At 46.3% G+C, this 18,054-nt stretch overlaps 1 protein-coding gene across 1 annotated transcript in view; it reads left to right on the top strand.

Annotated features, from left to right (window-relative positions):
* Positions 1-17,749, top strand: part of LOC119953070 (beta-2-glycoprotein 1-like) — a 42,015-nt gene extending 24,266 nt beyond the window's left edge. Inside the window, exons 4-8 of the mRNA XM_038776889.1 lie at positions 1,794-1,870; positions 8,645-8,836; positions 10,456-10,635; positions 12,281-12,478; positions 17,614-17,749. Coding sequence (XP_038632817.1) covers positions 1,794-1,870; positions 8,645-8,836; positions 10,456-10,635; positions 12,281-12,478; positions 17,614-17,678 — 712 coding nt within the window. The 3' untranslated portion in view covers positions 17,679-17,749. The remainder of the gene's footprint in view (positions 1-1,793; positions 1,871-8,644; positions 8,837-10,455; positions 10,636-12,280; positions 12,479-17,613) is intronic.
* The last annotated feature ends 305 nt before the right edge of the window (positions 17,750-18,054 follow it).

Genomic DNA, 18,054 nt, shown 5'->3' with positions numbered 1-18,054 from the left:
GACCGGCGCGACACAACGGGCCCCTGGGCCGCCCCAATTCTCCGGGCCATATGGGGGGATATGGGGGAAGTGGGGATATGGGGAAGGGGATATGGGGAAGGGGATATGGGGAAGGGTAATATGTGGATATGGGGAAGGGGATATGGGGGAAGGGGGATATGGGGGAAGGGGGATATGGGGGAAGGGGGATATGGGGGAAGGGGATATGGGGGAAGGGGGATATGGGGGAAGGGGGATATGGGGAAGGGGATATGGGGTAGGGGGTATGGGGGAAGGGTGATATGGGGAAGGGGGCATATGGGGAATATGGGGGAAGTGGGGATATGGGGAAGTGGGAATATGGGGAAGGGGCTATGGGGAAGTGGGGATATGGGGGAAGGGGATATGGGGAAGATGGATATGGGGTAGGGGATATGGGGGAAGGGGATATGGGGGGATATGGTGGAAGGGGGGATATGGGGAAGGGGATATGGGGAGGGGATATGGGGGGATATGGTGGAAGGGGGATATGGGGAAGGGGATATGAGGGAGGGATATGGGGAAGGGTAATATGGGGGAAGGGGGGACATGGGAGAAGGGGGATATGGGGGAAGTGGGGTGTGGGGGAAGGGGATATGGGGAAGGGATATGGGGGGATATAGGGGAAGTGGGGATATGGGGAAGGGGATATGGGGAAGGGGATATGGGGAAGGGGGATATGCGGAAGGGGATATGGGGGGATATGGGGAAGTGGGGATATGGGGAAGGGGGATATGGGGGAAGGGGATATGGGGGAAGGGGGATATGTGGAAGGGGATATGGGGTAGGGGGATATGGGGGAAGGGGGATATGGGGAAGGGGATATGGGGTAGGGGATATGGGGGAAGGGCGATATGGGGAAGGGGGCATATAGGGAATATGGGGAAGTGGGGATTTGGGGAAGTGGGAATATAGGGGAAGGGAATATGGGGGAAGGGGGATATGGGGGAAGGGGTAATGGGGGAAGGGGATATGGGGAAGTGGGGATATGGGGGAAATGGGGAAGGGGATATGGGGAAGGGGATATGGGGAAAGGGGGATATGGGGAAGGGGGATATGGGAAGTGGATATGGGGGAAGGGGGATATGGGGAAGGGGATATGGGGGAAGGGGGACATGGGAGAAGGGGGATATGGGGGAAGTGGGGTGTGGGGGAAGGGGGGATGGGGAAGGGGAAATGGGGGCACGCAGTGAGGGGTCTCACTTGTCCGTGCGGCATCACTGAGCCTGTGGCGGGTGACGCCGTCACGAATGGCGTCACATGTCTACTAGCCCATTTGGGGCCGGAGAATTCGCGACTTTTCGGGGGGCCCAACGCCAGAGTAATTTGCGTCGTTTTTGGGGACCGGTTTTGAGCCATCGCGCCGATTCATGGAGAATCCCGCCCATTATCTTCTACACTTCTTTCTCACTATGTCATGTACAAACTGTCATTGAGGCGGGGGTTTCTCTTGCCCTTCTTCCTGGGAGGTGTGCGGGGTCTGTCCAGCGATGACCCAATTTTCCACCTCCCCTTACTTGAGAGGAATGATTGACCCCCACTGCAAATTTCTGCACAATGCCATGAGATTGGAAAATCAGTAGGGTAGGGAATGAGAGTTGCAAAATCGGGCCTCAGTCCAGCTTTCACCACAGCTGTATTTCTGAAGTTTTTTATTGGCAAGTATGTTAAAATTGAAACATAAGTGGCTTAAGTTTTGCAAAGAATTTCAGAATGCTAATTGTTCCCTCTTGTTTTGTTTAACGCTGTTGGTAACTCTAACTTTATTTGTTCAGATACATTCTTAAGGGGTTAAACCACAGCACCTGCCTACATGATGGAACATGGAGTGATCGGCAACGATCCTGTGAACGTAAGCATTTTGTATACATGTCGTAAAGTAAGTTTAATCATCCACCTAGATGCATCTAAAGATATCATATTACATACACTGCAGTTGGATAATGGATAATAATTTAAAGAGCATTTGGATGCACGGTGCTCATGATATGTTAATATATTTTTGAGATGCATAGATGAAGATCATTAAGTCCCTGGAGGATTTATAGAGATAGATGGCTGGGACACTGGGGTTAGTAGGTAGATGACAGACATATGGAATGTTGCATTGTGTAAATAAATCAATTATAAAGGAAAAAGATTGGTGTGTAGTTTCACTCTTCATCATATTGCCTGGGAGCAATTTAACACTGGGTTGAATCTTTCTCAATGGATGAACTGCAGTGGACCATTATTGATTTAGTGATCAGGAGCCTTTTAAAATTATATTGTGCAATTGTTTTCAACTGTGTATATAGAGGGCAGCACGGTGGCCTAGTGGTTAGCACAGCTGCCTCACGGCGCTGAGGTCCCATGTTCGATCCCGGCTCTGGGTCACTGTCTGTGTGGAGTTTGCACATTCTCCCCGTGTCTGTGTGGGTCTCACCCCCACAACCCAAAGATGTGCAGGGTAGGTGGATTGGTAACACTAAATTGCCCCTTAATTGGAAAAAATTATTGGGTAATCTAAATTTTTTTTTAAAACTGTGTATATGGAATCTGCACAGACAGTGACCCAAGGCCGGAATCGTATCCTGGCCCCTGGCGATGGGAGGCTGTAGGGCCGCCCAACAAACATTTTTTCACAAAGCTGCTGCTTCCCACAAACTAGCAACTATTCGAGCCTGTTGTACCATAAACATGTTTTTGGTTATTTCGTAAGAAAAATATTACTGATGATATAGCAGCTGCTTAACAGTTTGGGAAGAATCAACAAGACAATGGGAGAGCTGAGTTAACTTTCACAGAAGTGCGGCATCTCCTTGGAGGTTAATGGGTAAATGCAGTGCATCGTGTAGACTGACCGGTTTTGCACTGGTGTTTTGTTGGTGTCAACCAGTTGGGGTATAACAATTGGCATCAACACTGCTGGGTTAGAGTACAGGAATTGGGACGTCTTGTTGAAGTTGCACAAGACATTAGTAAGACCACACATGGAATACTGTGTTCAGTTCTGGTCACCCTATTATAGGAAGGATATTGTTAAACTAAAAAGGGTGCAGAAGAGATTTACGAGGATGCTACCGGGACTTGATGGTCTGAATTATTAGGAGAGGCTGGATAGGCTGGGACTTTTTGGTATGGGCCAAATGCGGGCAAGTGGGCCTACCTTAGTGATAGAAACTGGGCAGAATGGACAAGCTGGGCTGAAGGGCCTGTTTCCATGCTGTAAACATCTATGACCCTATCTATGACTCTATTACTTAATGGGCAGGAAGCAAAGGGTGGGGATAAATTGGGCATTTTGAAGTTGATAGGCTATGATTAAGTGCCACAAAGTTCAGTGCTAGTGCCCCAGCCATCTCCAATCTGACTTTGACAGAGATAGAGAGTAATGTATTTACGTTGGCTGACAATATAAAATTAGAGGAGAATGTGTGAGGGGGAAGTTATTCACTTTGGTCACAAGAATAGAAAAGCAGAATAGTTTTTAAAAAGCATCAAACTTACAAATGTTATTGTTGCAGAGGGATTTGAATGTACTTGTACAAGAAACACAGAAAGTTAGCATACAGTTGGGAAGCTGAATGACATCATGGCCTATATTGTAAGGGGAATGGATTACAGGAATGAATTACAGGAACAATTGTACAGGTAGGGCAAGAAGCCGGGTCCCAAATCCACCCCAGCTGGGATGGGAATCGAACCCTATGCTGTTGGCACCAATCTGATCGACACCAGCCGGTTTAGAGAACTGAGCCAAGCAATCTCTCAAAGAGTCTGAGTTTGCAAGGAAACATCAACTTTTTCATCCATGTTCATCTGGAGCTGGGGATAGTGATGGTTGAGGCTCCAATTTGTTTCCATCACATGACTTAGCAGGAATCTCTCCCACTCTTACTGCCTGTATTTGGTATGTGTTGGAAGGATTTAGAAGTTGATACTTAGTTTGACCATGTTATGAACACAACTTCCTTGGCATTTGTGACGATTGGAAGACTATCGGAATTTTGGATTCTAAGTATTGGGCAATTTAAGGGTTAAAAGCTTGGGGTTAGCTCACATCAACAGAGTCCTCTTCCTGAAAAAATGTTTAGAACATAACCTGATCATCACAAACACCCTGTTCTTCCAGAGGGACAAGCAGAGGACCTCATGGCAACATCCTCGCTCCAGTCACTGGCACCTAATAGACTATATCATCATCCGGGCAAGGGCCCGCAAAGGTGTCTGCATCACCATGCCATGACCGGAGCAGATAGCTGCTAGACTGACCACCAACTAATCCGCTTGGCCATCTCCATCTCTGCCCAAACTGACAGAGGCCAAAAAAACTGTTGCAGGAGATTCAATATCGCTGAACTCAAAGACCCTGACAAGAAAGAACTGCTCAGTCAGCACCTCACAGCTAACCTGGCGACGAGAACGTGCCAGAGTTGCAGAACGTCCAAGCGCCTGGTCCACCTTAAAAGCCACCATAGTCAGCACCCGCGGGGAGACTCTCTGGCTCTCGACCAGAAAACACCAAAACTGGTTTGACGACAATGATTGCAAACGCAAGGCGTTCCTGAACTGGCAACTCCACCAAAACACGAGTGAGAGGAAACAAGCTTACATGCAACTGAAGGCCGAGGTGCAGCGAAGAACCCACAACCTAAAGAACAGATGGTGGGTGGAAAGATCACAGGAGACTCAGCAACTTGCTGACAACCACAATGTGTGTGGCTCCTTCAGCACAACCAAAACTATCAGCGGTCCGAGTACCCAGGGGCTCACCCCACAGAGCCAAAAACGGAGAGGCACTAATCAAAGACAGAGGCAGTCAATGCCCATTGGAGAGAGAACCTTGAGGACCTCTTCAACCAAGACACGGCCTTTGACACAAGCGTCCTCGACATCATCCCGCAAAGCGCTACCCGCCATCGTCTCAGTTCAAGCCCAGCTCACCACGAGGTGGAAAAGGCCATCCGACAGCTGAAGAACAACAAGCACAAATGGATCCCCACAGAAGTATTAAAATGTGGCAGGGAGGCCTTCTTATTTTTATAAATATTTTTAAATTGGATTTTTGAACAAAATATATTTGCCATTATGTACGCAGGATATGATATATATATCTATATAGAAGGGAAGGGCACACACACAACTCACAAAGGGAGAGGAGAAAAGAGAAAAAAACGCAGTAACAACACGAGAGAAGTACAAAATCAAACAATGTAACTGGTAGGGTATAATGCACCTGCCCAGCCGCAGCAATTCTGTACACTTGGCAATATTATTTACACACATAAGTAGGCATCTGTTTGTGCCGAGGAGACAATTCTGGGGGGGCAATCCTCGAATGGGTCTGGTGCCAGTGCTGCCCCTTGCTTCTCCCAGACGGATTTCGCTGCCGTTGTCATCTCGTGCTCACTACCGCTTCAGCCGGCCCTCCCGTCTTCCGCCTGTATTCTCCTTTTTCTCTGTTCCTCTGGATGTCAAGTTAGTTAACGTTACCCTGCCCCCCCACCCCCATCTACCTTCTTGGCTCTCCTCTATTGTTTCCTGTCTCTCCCCCCCCCCCCCCCCCCCCCCCATGGTTCGCCTTTCCTTCCTCTTAGATTGAGCTGTTCCCCCCCCCCCCCTCTCCCAGTCTATCTCTTCCTCTCATGCTTTGGCTGCTTTCCCCTGATTCTTCTGCTTGTTTGTTGGCCGCAAACAAATCCCGGAACAATTGGGTGAATGGCTCTCATGTTCTGTGGAAACCGTCATCCGACCCTCGGATGGCGAATTTGATTTTCTCTATTTGGAGAGATTCTGAGAGGTCGGACAGCCAGTCTGCAGCTCTGGGTGGTGCTGCTGACTGCCAGACGAACAGGATTCTACAGCGGGCTATCAGGGAGGCAAAGGCAAGGGCTTCTGCCCTCCTCATCAGGAATAGATCTGGCACCCCGAAGACCGCCACTTTCAATCCATCTACCCTGCACACCTTTGGGTTGTACGGGTGAGACTCATGCGGTCACGGGGAGAATGCGCAAATTCCACATGATAGTGACCTAGGGCCAGGATCGAACCCAGATCCTTGGCACTGTGAGGCAGCAGTGCTAACCACTGCGTCACTGTGCTGCCCGTCCCTGGGGAATTAATGTGCTTTGCGGCTGCAGAGACTTTTTAGCTTGGGGAGATGAGGTCATTGCTGGGTGGAGCCAAGAAATGCAGAGAAACATTTTGAAAAGCTTTAGAGAGGCAGTTTTTGGAGAACGTTTTGGAGAGGAATTGAATTCTGAGCTGCCTGATGCTGAGTCCACAATTTTTCCACAGTAAGATAGATTAAGATCTGTATGTTTAGTTTCTTATTGTTTAATGGGACATTGTAAGCTGTTCTTTTCGGGTGTGAATTGAAAAAGTTAACACAGCATACATAATAAAGTTTTGTTTTAAAAATGCCAAAGCTCTTTTTTGAAAATATTTTATTGGTATTTTAAATAACAGTTACAGAGTGAACAAGAAGAGATGAAAAAAACTGCGTTTCACACATAAAGTATGGTACAATGACATAGGTTTGAATGACCAGTCTCGTGCCCCTCCTTGTCACCATAGATTGGGGCTCTAATGCTCTAATGCTGGATAGTATTTACATTTGTACAACAAAGTTCGATTTTCAGAACAGTCTGTCAGGTTTCACGAGGGTCCCTGTCGCTTCGCGGTCGGAGTTATTTCTCGTTTCCCCCTTCTGTATATTGATGTGTTTGGGGTCTTCCCCCTCGTTTGTCTGTCACTTTCAGTGATGGGGGGAAGGGGAGGGGGAAGTCCTCCTCCCTCTCTTGGTCTTTAGGCTTTTGAGAGGAAGTGGGTCTGCTTGTTACCCTTGTTTCTCTCCATTTTGGGGAGAGTAATTAAGAGGTAATTTAGCGTGGCCAATCCAACTACCCTGCACAAATTTGGGTTGTGGGGGTGAGACCCACGCAGACACGGGGAGAACGTGCAAACTCCACATGGACAGTGACCCGGGTCCGGGATCGAACCCGGGTTCTCGGCGCCATGAAACAGCAGTACTAACCACTGAGCCACCGTGCAGCCTTGCCATCTTTTTCTTGATGAACTCTGCGTCATCCCAGTTTGGGGACTATCGGGGCCCCTTCCCTGGTCCCGCTAACCATAAAGAATCGCCCAGTGGCATAAATGAGGCTGTCTTGCTAACTAATATGGCTACCCTCATCGCCCTGGTATCAAAATATGGGTGAAATGTTTGTCCCACCCAGACCTTCCTTACCTACACTCTATCTCCCTCAGGTGTGTTTCCTGTAGGAAGGCTATGACCATCTACAGACTCTATGTGCGAGGACTCTGGATCTCTTCACTGGCCCTTTGAGGCCCCTCACATTCCATGTAACTATGTGGATTGGGAGGGGGAGGAGCTGCCCATCCTCTCCTGCGGGGTTAGCCATATTATCTTGTGGGCCTGATCTTGTTCCCAGGCCATTCAAGATGGCCACCAACTGGTTCCCCTTTCTTGCTGTCTCCACGTGCAGCCTGTTGCAACAGGCACTCTACCCATCTGCCCTCTCCCCCTTGCCTTTGTGTTTCCCCCTCTTAGTCCACCCCCTCGGCTCTACCCCCTTTACATACACCTGACACCCCCCCCCCTCTTTTGCCCTTTGTTTTCCCTGAACCTCCCTGTTTCTCTTCCCTCTGTCCCATTTTTCTCTTTTTAGGTTCCTCTTCGACACGGTGTGCTAGGTTTAGGTTGGTGGTGGGAGGGGGTGGGGGTTATGGATAATTGTGGTTCCCATTTGATGTGGCTAAAAGGTTATTTTCGCAGTTTTCATACAGGGGCCATCTTACATGTGACCACTCACTCCATGGCCGTCACCAGAAGCGACTGTTTAATTTAATTATTCTTTGCTTGCCTGTGGGAAGAATATTTAGATTGCCTCTATCTCATTGATAGTTGTTCTTTATTTCAACTGTACCAGCAAGAGGAGGAGCCAAAAGACTAGACGCTTCCATTTAGGGAACAATTGAACTGCAAGCCCTGTTGGGCCACTCTTGCATATTTACCAGAGGTTAGTTGGAGAGTAGCAGTGGCAAGGATGGTGGGTGTCCTCTCAACTGGAAAATGTTTTCTAGCCTACTTGGCAAGAGAAAATAAAAAACTTACAAAGACAATGAACAAAATTAAATAAACATTTTGTTCACAACATGGTGACTTAATAGAAGTTTATAAGATGATGAGGGGGATAGATAGAGTGGACGTTCAGAGACTATTTCCTCGGGTGGCTGTAGCTATTACAAGGGGGCATAACTATAAGGTTCGGGGTGGGAGATATAGGAGGGATGTCCGAGGTAGGTTCTTTACTCAGAGAGTGGTTAGAGTGTGGAACGGACTGCCTGCTGTGATAGTGGAGTCTGACTCTTTAGGAACTTTCAAGCTGCTATTGGATAGGCACATGGAGCACACCAGAATGACAGGGAGTGGGATAGCTTGATCTTCGTTTCGGACAAAGCTCGGCACAACATCGAGGACCGAAGGGGCTGTTCTGTGCTGTTCTGTTCTATGTTCTATAACCCGATCTATGTTACCTTTGACTTAGTATCGGCAGACAGTGTACAGTAACTTGCATTACCAATGCAGTTGATGCTTCCCTTTGTTCTGTATTTTCTACAGCTGTGCAATGTCCGCCCCCAATTCCACCAGAAAATGGAAAAGTCATTTATCGCAACACAGACATGGCTAATACTGTTCCTGTCTTTGGGGACATGATTTCCTATGAGTGCAGGAAAGGCTTGGCTTTGATTGGAAATGAAACAGGCTTCTGCCAAGCCAACAGTAAATGGACAAATGCGCCTCAATGTAAAGGCAAGTAATCATGATGGTGAAATTAAATTACAGGAGGCTCCGCCATGCATATGTTGCTCTAAAATTTATATGACGTGGAGATGCTGGCGTTGGACTGGGATGAGCTCAGTAAGAAGTCACAACACCAGGTTAAAGTCCAACAGGTTTGTTTCAAATCACTAGCTTCCGAAAGCTAGTGATTTGAACTAAAAGTGTTGGACTTTAACTTGGTGTTGTCAGACTTCTTACTGTAAAATTTATATGATTAAAAGTGCGTGACTGCTGTATTATTCAAGTGACATGCCTGGAAGTATGTTGTGTAGAATTGCTACAGACCTCGTGTTCTGAAGCCACATCAACAACGATTGTTTTCTCCTCAACATTTTATTTCATGAAATTAAATATTGCAAACCGATTACAATTTGGAGCAAGATAACCGGTAACACTTAACAATTAATGTGGAAACAGTATTTTTCAATGACAGATTTTGTACTGGTGCAACACAGCTTTGGGAAGACATTGTGCATTGTCGTACAGTAATCAAACATGCCTCAGATCCAAGGCAGTATTGTGAGACACAGACACAGAGACAGTCCCAGCTCCAGTAAGGTCATTTTTCAGCTGCGTTGCCTTTTTCTGTACAGTTGAGGACCGAGCACTCCACCACTTTCCCCACATGGATATTGTGTAGGATCTGAGAGTAAGGATCTTCTGTAAAGGAGTTTAAGGGGGAGCTCCAGACTGATTAATAGTTTCCTTGTTATACGAAGAATCCAATCACCATACTCTTAATGGCAGGTGTCCGATATCTATTCTGCACATATGTTGTGGAAAACTTTCTCCAAAATCGGGGAATGCTGATATCTCAACCCAAGGGAAATTCATTGTAGATAGGACTATTAATTGTATACTAATTGTGTTTAATTGTATGTAGGTCAGGCACCTGAAATGATGATTCACTTGGGGGGGGGGGGGGGGGGGGGGGGTTTCTGTAGGGGGTGTGTGTCTTCCATTATGTAGGGTTGTTCCATGGGGGGAGAGTTTATTTCGGAGAGATTAGGAAGTGGTGTTGCACTACCATATGGGTGGGACAAGCATAATGACCTTGCTCTATCAGTACATTATTTTGAAGTTGCCATCTCTTATGTCACTGCTGCCTCACAGCGCCAAGGACCCAAGTTCCATTCCGACCTTGGGTGATTGTCTGTTTGGAGTTTGCACTATTTCCCCGTGCCTGCATGGGTATCCTCCTGGTGCTCCGGTTTCCTCCAAAGAGTCCAAAGATGTGTAGGTTGGTGGTTTGGCCGTGCGAAATTGCCCCTTAGTGTCCAAAATGTTACGTGGGGTTATTGGATGGGGGCATGGGCTTGAATAGGGTGCTCTTTCAGAGGGTCGGTGCAGACTTGATGGGCCCAATGGCCTCCTTCTGCACTGTAGTGGTTCTATGATTCCATGACTCTTCGCCTACTTAATTCGGTGGTGCCACATGAACAGGCACACATGCGTCGAACTGATATATTCTTGTTCACTGCATCGCTACTGAAAAGAAAATGCACCAACTGCTTTTGTTGGGGACAAACTGTGATGAAGAACATTGAATTTCAAGCCTATTTCACCAGCTGTTTTTTTTTGTATTGTAGAAGTGAAATGTGGATTGCCACCAAAAATAGTAAATGGATTTATGGTATTTGCACTCAAACATATCTATAACTACGGGGATTTAATTGACTATGGCTGTATTGAAAATTACATTTTGGATGGCTCAAGGGGAATCACCTGTGAGAAGACAGGAACCTGGACTGATAAACCCATGTGCCGAGGTGAGACCAATTAAATTGGAATTACAAGGGCACAACTAGGATGAAGCCATCTGTGGACAGCAAAGTTCACCGTACCTCAAGGGCTTAACTGGAGTATTGTTGGCAAAATCTAAAAGTGCATTTAAACCAGTTTATTTTATATGGTGCTAATAGATTCCTTTGTGATGCATTTAATTCATTACTTCAAAAATTGCTTCCAATATTGATAGTGTGACTGATTAACTGTTAAGCACTAGTACTTTGCTCTCGTGTCTATAACACAAAAGACAATTTCAGGGTCCTGTTCCTGTAGCTTTGGCTTTAAGTGATATTGGCCCTTATAATATGCTTCACAGCATCAATCATTGGATGCACAGAAATATCCTCCAACTAAATACTGGGAAGACTAAAGACATTGTCCCTACCGTAAACTCCAGTCCTTCGACGCTGACTCTAACACTTGCCTTGTCAACTGTCTACGGGTGAACCAGACTGTTTGCAACCGGATGCCATTCTTGACTAAGAGATGTATTTTTGAACACATATACATGCTATTACTGACTGCCTACTTCCACCTTGTAAAATCGCCTGATTTTGCCCGCCACAGTTTATCTGTCGCAGAAACCACCGCCTGTGCCTTTGCTACCTTTACATTTGACTATCTAACTCTCTCCAAAGTAGCCTTCCATCTTCCACCCTTCATAAACACGAGCTTATACAAAATGATATGTTTCTACTCCATTCACCTCTACTACTTGCTGATTGGATCCTGCTCTGGCAATTGTTAATTTCAAAATCTCACAATTAGCGGCTGTTCAGTCAGCTGCCTGAACTCCAAATACTGGAATCCCTGACTTTTTTGCCTATCTCTATTCCTTTAAGATGGCCCTTAAAACCTACCTCACCTTGTGTGGCGCTGTGTCCAATTTTGTTTGATAAAGCTCCTGTGAAGCACCTTAGGACTTGTTAGCATGTTAAAGGTGCTGTTTAAATAAACGTCGTCATTGTAATTGTATATTCCAAATTGCAACCTGAATATAAATATAGCCTGACTCATCCATCTCAACTTTCAAAGTGATAACAGGGTGAGATTTACATTGGTGCTTGGGGTAGGAGCCTGCTTTTCTGCAGGAATATTCAAATTAGATTTTCCTAACTTGAGAATCTTATTTGCCAGTTTATTTTCCCAGTGGTGCTGAATCGTGTTGTTAGATTTTAATGGGATAGTTAAGAGGTGTGACTTTAAGAGTAATGAGTTTGGGGGCAGCACGGTGGTGTAATGGTTAGCACTGCTGCCTCATGGCACCGTGGACCTGGGTTCGATCCCGGCCCCGGGTCACTGTACATGTGGAGTTTGCACATTCTCCATATCTGTGTGGGTCTCATCCCCACAACCCAAAGATGTGTAGGGTAGGTGGATTGGCCATGCTATATGCCCCTAAATTGGAAAACAAAAAAATTGGGTACTCTAAATTTATTTTTAAAAAGAGCAATGTGATTAATAAGTGGATCAGGGGTTATGGGGAGGAGGCAGGAGAATGGAGACGAGAAAAATATGAGCCATGACTGAATGGAGCAGACTCGGTGGGCCGAATGGCCTAATTCTGCTCCTATGACTTATGGTCTTAAACAAAATGTATTCAGAAGGTGTGCTTTTACTTTCCAGCTCCATGCATTCTACCTGTAAAGAGAGCTCGTATATTTTACAATGGGGAGAAGCTCTGGATAGATGAACTCCCAAAGAAGAGAGTGTTACATAAAGAAAGAGTGGCTTTTTACTGCCTTAACAAAGAGCACAACTGTGGATACTCAGTTCTGACTCAGTGCATAGACAGCAAGATTGAAATTCCTTCGTGCTTTGAAGGTGAGAACAGTTCTGTGTGTGAAGATGTCTTGAGTTATATTGGGCGGAATTTTCTATTTTGGAGGCGAAGTCTGGGGGCAGGCAGAAAACTTGGTGAGATTTTCACTGGGCGTCAGGATAGCTGAAAATGTGCAATCCTTCACCTTTCAGCTCACTAATTGTGGATCTGCAAGGAGCTCGGAGAATCCAGTGGTGGGGTGAGCAGGACGTTGCCCACCTCACAGCTACTTCCTGGGTTCAAGATGCTGACGCTATATTTAAAGAGCAGCAGGACAGATATTCACTCTACATTACTTTGCATTACTCTTCCAAAGATCCTCGTGGCTGCAGCCCATACTGGAGAAGCTGGCAGATGTGAACAACCACATCCCGGGACAGACAAGAGCGCCTCTGCCACTGTCTTTCGCTCAAACATCACCACCTGCAATACACCCATGGTCAGGCTAATGTTCCCTGGTGCAGGGGTCCATGTGCACCAACATCTTGACCTTCTAGAGTCCCCCCAACTCTTGCTGCTTAAGCCATTTCTCCTTCTGGCCTTGTGCCAACCTTCAATGGGTCTTCTAGCACTACATCTGGATGAGAGCCAAGGCAGGGTTGCCTGCACCTGCATCATTGATGCCTCAGTCGCTGCTTGACAGAGTTGAAGTGACACATTTAGTGAGCATGTCCTTTACAGGTTTCTCTGCATCTCAAAGCCAGCAGGCCAGTACCGAGACCTCCGCCTGGCCTGTATCGGCATAACATCCCCACCCCTTCCGAGTCATCTGCAAGAAGACTCCCTCTGACACTATTCCACTTGTCTCCATTATCCTTGAGACTACAGAGAGACCATTGCCTTGGAAACGTGGAAAGACTAACTGCTTGAGCCCTTGTCAGGCATGGCCATTCATCATGGACAATGGCGGTTTGAGTTGTGCATTGGCTGCCATCCCCCATGTTTGCATCTTGGAGATATTCACTTCCCTTGAAACGTTCAATCCCATCTCTCTCCACAGATGCTGTCAGACCTGCTGAGGTTGTCCAGCATTTTCTGTTTTTGTTCCACTTCCCTCATTCCCTTTGTCTCTGCTTCAGACTGCTGCCGATGGCAAATGGCACAGATTGAATGGCAGCTCCAGACCTTGCAGAGTCCTTGGTGTTGTGAGACCCAAGAGTCATAGAATCAACAGTGCAGAAGGAGGCCATTTGGCCCATCGAGTCTGCCCTGGCCCTTGGAAAGAGCACCGTAATTAAAGTGAAAATGAATGTTCTAAATTCTCACTAGTGGGAAACTTAACGTAGAGGATGAACTTAATTCCAAAAAGGTGACCTTTTAATCAACATGCATGAGATGCTTATGAATGCAAATAGGGTTCCTAACATTGTTTAACTCAACCCATCTTCAACCTGCCTTAGATGTCAGAACAAATTTCACACAATTTATTCCACTGTCAGGAACAGATATTTTGCCTCCTGCCAAATTAAGAGCCCCCACGCACCATGATTCTTGCATCTGGCAGCAGCAGAAAGTCTGCCAATTATTAGAGTTTAATAATCTTTCATTGTTGGAGAAGTTGAGAAAGAAATCTCAGCTGGTATCAGCCAATTTCTGTGAAGTGTCACAGATGCAGTACTTCTCTCTATAGGGGCTGGTTTAGCTCACTGGGCTAAATCGCTGGCTTTTAAAGCAGGCCAGCAGCACGGTTTGATTCCCGTACCAGCCTCCCCGGACAGGCGCCGGAATGTGGCGACTAGGGGCTTTTCACAGTAACTTCATTGAAGCCTACTTGTGACAATAAGCGATTTTCATTTCATTTTCAATTAGCCACAATCTGCAATCCACTTTGATGATTAACCATCTCCCTCACTGGTTTCTCCACAGCAAATGTGCAAATTATACCTTCTCCAAAGGAGACAGACTGTTCAGCAAGAGGTGTGTGCAGAAGCCAGAAATCTGACTCACCCTCCAAATTTTCTCTTCCTCCTTGTGGAGGAGAGATACCTGGCCTATGTTTGTGGTTTGTGTCTAAGTGTGGAAATTCAGACAAATCAGTAAATCCCATTTCTCACTGGTTTTTCTAGGAGCCCACACCGGCGTTCCGTATATTTTCTTTGTTCTAAGCTTAGCCATAGAATTAAACGCCATAGAATTAAACGTCATAACCGGATTTACCTTTAATGCTCAATTATTCCAATGTTCCCCTAACTGGCCAGCCACCTTCGAGCCTCCATAGACATCAGCTCATCCACTTCTCTGCTGCCCATATCTCTATCTGCACCAGGTCCCTTTCATCCTCCACTTCCGTGCTGGTGGACCTACATTAACTCCTGGTTCAGTAACACCTCAAATTTAAAATTCTTATATTTGTGCTCAAATCCATCCAAGGTCCTGCCTCTCCTCGTCTCTGTAATCTCCTCCAGCAACCTCCCCTCAAAACCTTGTCATGAGGTCTGCATTGTTCCAATTATAGCCACTTGTATAGTACAGATTTCCTTCAGCCCAACATTGGCCATGCATTTAACCCTGAAATGTCTTCCCCAAACCTCACTGCCTCTTCATCCCCTTTAAAATGCTCTTTAGAACATACCTCTTTGACCGAACATTTGATTACCTGTCCTCATATTTCCTTTTGTGTCTCTAAGCCAGATTTTGTTTGATAATTGCACCTGTGAAGTGCCAAGGGATGTAGTTAGATGGCCACCTTCTCCAGACCAAGCAGGATACTCTCCATCACTTGTTGGAAAATCACCAAGGCAGATGAGACACCAAACGAAACGCGGGTGTATTGAAATAACCCTCTATGGTTGTTCATAGTCGCATTTTTTAAATTTTAAACATAGTTGACATTATTTTTTGAAATAAATTTAGAGTACCCAAATCTTTTTTTCCAATTAAGGGACAATTAAATGCTGGCCAATCCACCTACCCTGCACATCTTTGGGTTGTGGGGAAAAGCCCACGCAAACACGGGGAGAATGTGCAAACTCCACATGGACAGTGATCCAGAACTGGGATCGAACCTGGGACCTTGGCGTCGTGAGGCAGCAATGCTAACCACTGCGCCACCTTGTTGCCCAATGGATGTTCATTGTTGCAAATTTTCTGCACGCTGGATCTACTTCCACCTGTAAATAGGCATGGCTCATGAAGGGTTTTATGAAGGAACACCCTCCAGCTAGTTTTGCCAAATCTTCCTCTTGGCATTGGGTACCAGTCTAAGCGTGAAGCACTGTTTACCGTGAGTTTGTAATCCCTATAGAGTAGGGAAGATTTGTCTGGCTTCATTACCGGCACCACAGGTGTGGCCACTCCACAAATTATACAGATTGTATAATCCCCAGATCCTTCAGGTGCTGTAGTTCCGTGTCAATCGTGGAAAGCAAACATTGGCTCGAGGAGGCCGTCGAAACATCTGATGGTCCACAATGCAAACAACAGCTCCGGTGTCCATTTGCATCACTACAGGATTACTTGTAACGTGACCCGGATCGATGCTACCTTTGGGGCCATGAAGCAGTTCATCTGCATCAGACAATCCTCCTTTCTGGGGGGTGGGGGGGGGCACATGTTCAAAGTCCTGGCTCGCGCAGATCTCGCTGGCTACCTCGGGCAGCTTTCTCTGCGCTGAAAGTGGCAGCTCTGGCCATCATGTGTCCCCCAACAACACATTTGGCAATGTGGCCGGCTCTCCCATTCATCTTTGGGAGAGGTATCTCTCAGATCAGTGGTGGCTCCCAAGAGCTCAGCTGCGGAATTGCCTCTGGGGTTGCCCTTTGGCAGGTGATTTGGCCTGTCCGGAATTGCCCCGTGATGTAGTGGGAGTTTCAAACAGACAGCGGGCCAATTTATGGATGCCATAGTCCAAGGACACCCGCAGCCCCTGCACCCCTTTCTCTGTGTGCTGGTGGGACAGTGACAGCTCAGTGGTCTGTTTTAAGTCTAAGGTGGGCCCAGCCCACAGCTTCCTCTGGGTGGCTGCTTTGTTATCCCACAAACTAGCCTATCCCTCAACATTTCGGAGAGAGAGGGTCTGAACTTGCAATGCTCTGCCAGTCGCCCTAGACAGGTCAAAATCTCAGTGACCGATTAGCCTGGAGACCACAGCACCATGTTAAACCTGTACCACTGCATGATAACAGAAGGTTTAGCATCATAATGTTCAGCCACTGGTGCAACCAGCTCGTCAAACGATTTGAAGTCTGGTGCAACAGGGAAAGTGAGGCGCTTTACAATTCCAAAGGTCAGGGCCCTCAGACGGCCAGGAGAATCACTACTGATGGTCTTCCCTCAAAATACTGTTTGTCTGGAAGAAGTACATCATACGCTCGGATTACTGACTCCAATCTTCCAGGCCCGCATCAAAGGCTTCTAGCTTACTGAACAGCGGTATCTTTAACTTTATGTCCACACGTTCCAGGATAGTAATCTTCTGGGGTGGCTAGGCATTTCCAGAGTCTCCTTTGTCCTTGCCGCCAGTTTAATGGCTGAGGAAGCCAGGATTTATTTTAGACTATGTACAATCCTCTGTCCACTGCAGTAACTCTCCACAATCAAAATCCCTGTTGGGACAACCAACAACTCTGGGCCCTGCTTGGGCCGGCTTTTATGTTTAGATCTAACAAGCTCCAGCTGGTTGGCCTCCGCCCCTTACCTGGGAAGCTCGTACTCCACGAGTCCCACAGGGAGATCGACAATGATTTCCATGTAGCGCTTGTGGGGGTTACCACATCAGCACTTCAATGATCCGGGCGCCATATTTAAGGGCCGCCCCTGCACACACAGACAGCACACTTCAGAGTTTGCATGCTTTGGGCCATTTAAGCACTGTTTCACCTGAAGCAACACTTCAACATGACTCCCTGTTGCATGAGACCCCACAGGAGATCAACCAACCAAGTCAGCCCTTATTTTAAAGTTATTGGCAGGAAGGTGTAGTTCCAGTGCAACAAGGTTACATTGGAAGTCACTATTATAAACAGGGGCAAAAGAAAGCATGCAGACTTCGAATTTACATTATCAATGGACAGGAGGAATGGTTGACAGGTGAGATGACAGTAACAGATGGGAGGATGCCTTGGAGGGATGATGCTGGAGAAATAAAGATGAAATTTCACTGACACAAACGAAATAACCGTGTATATATTTTTTTCAGAACCTTCACGTTTTACCTACCAGGTGCGCTTTCGATCACTTCCATCGGAAATAACACAGTGTTAAAGCTGGAGCAATGGAACGATTCTCATCAGCAAAATATCATTTACAATAAAAATTATCAAAGCTTTATAAAATGCTTTCAAATCTCAATTAGTACTATAGGTGCAGAATACTAGTAACATTAGATTTGCAGCAGCTATCGTTTTTCATTAGGCTACCACTGATTTTGTTTTCAGACATCAGCTGAGCTGTCAAATGTATCGCAACACTGCTATTAGATATACATATATTTTTAAAAAGTACTTTTATTGGACTTCTGGCATTTTATATCAACAGTTGCAGAGCAAGTCAAAGACAAAATTAATGCATGTATCAAGATATTACAACCGCATCCGTGCTTTCAATTATCATACAGAGTATACATACAGTCTTGACATGT

This window comes from Scyliorhinus canicula, chromosome 18 (assembly GCF_902713615.1).
Source record: "Scyliorhinus canicula chromosome 18, sScyCan1.1, whole genome shotgun sequence".
NCBI lineage: Eukaryota > Metazoa > Chordata > Chondrichthyes > Carcharhiniformes > Scyliorhinidae > Scyliorhinus > Scyliorhinus canicula.
Note: the sequence above shows the minus strand (reverse complement) of the source record. Positions and strands in the feature narration are given on the sequence as shown.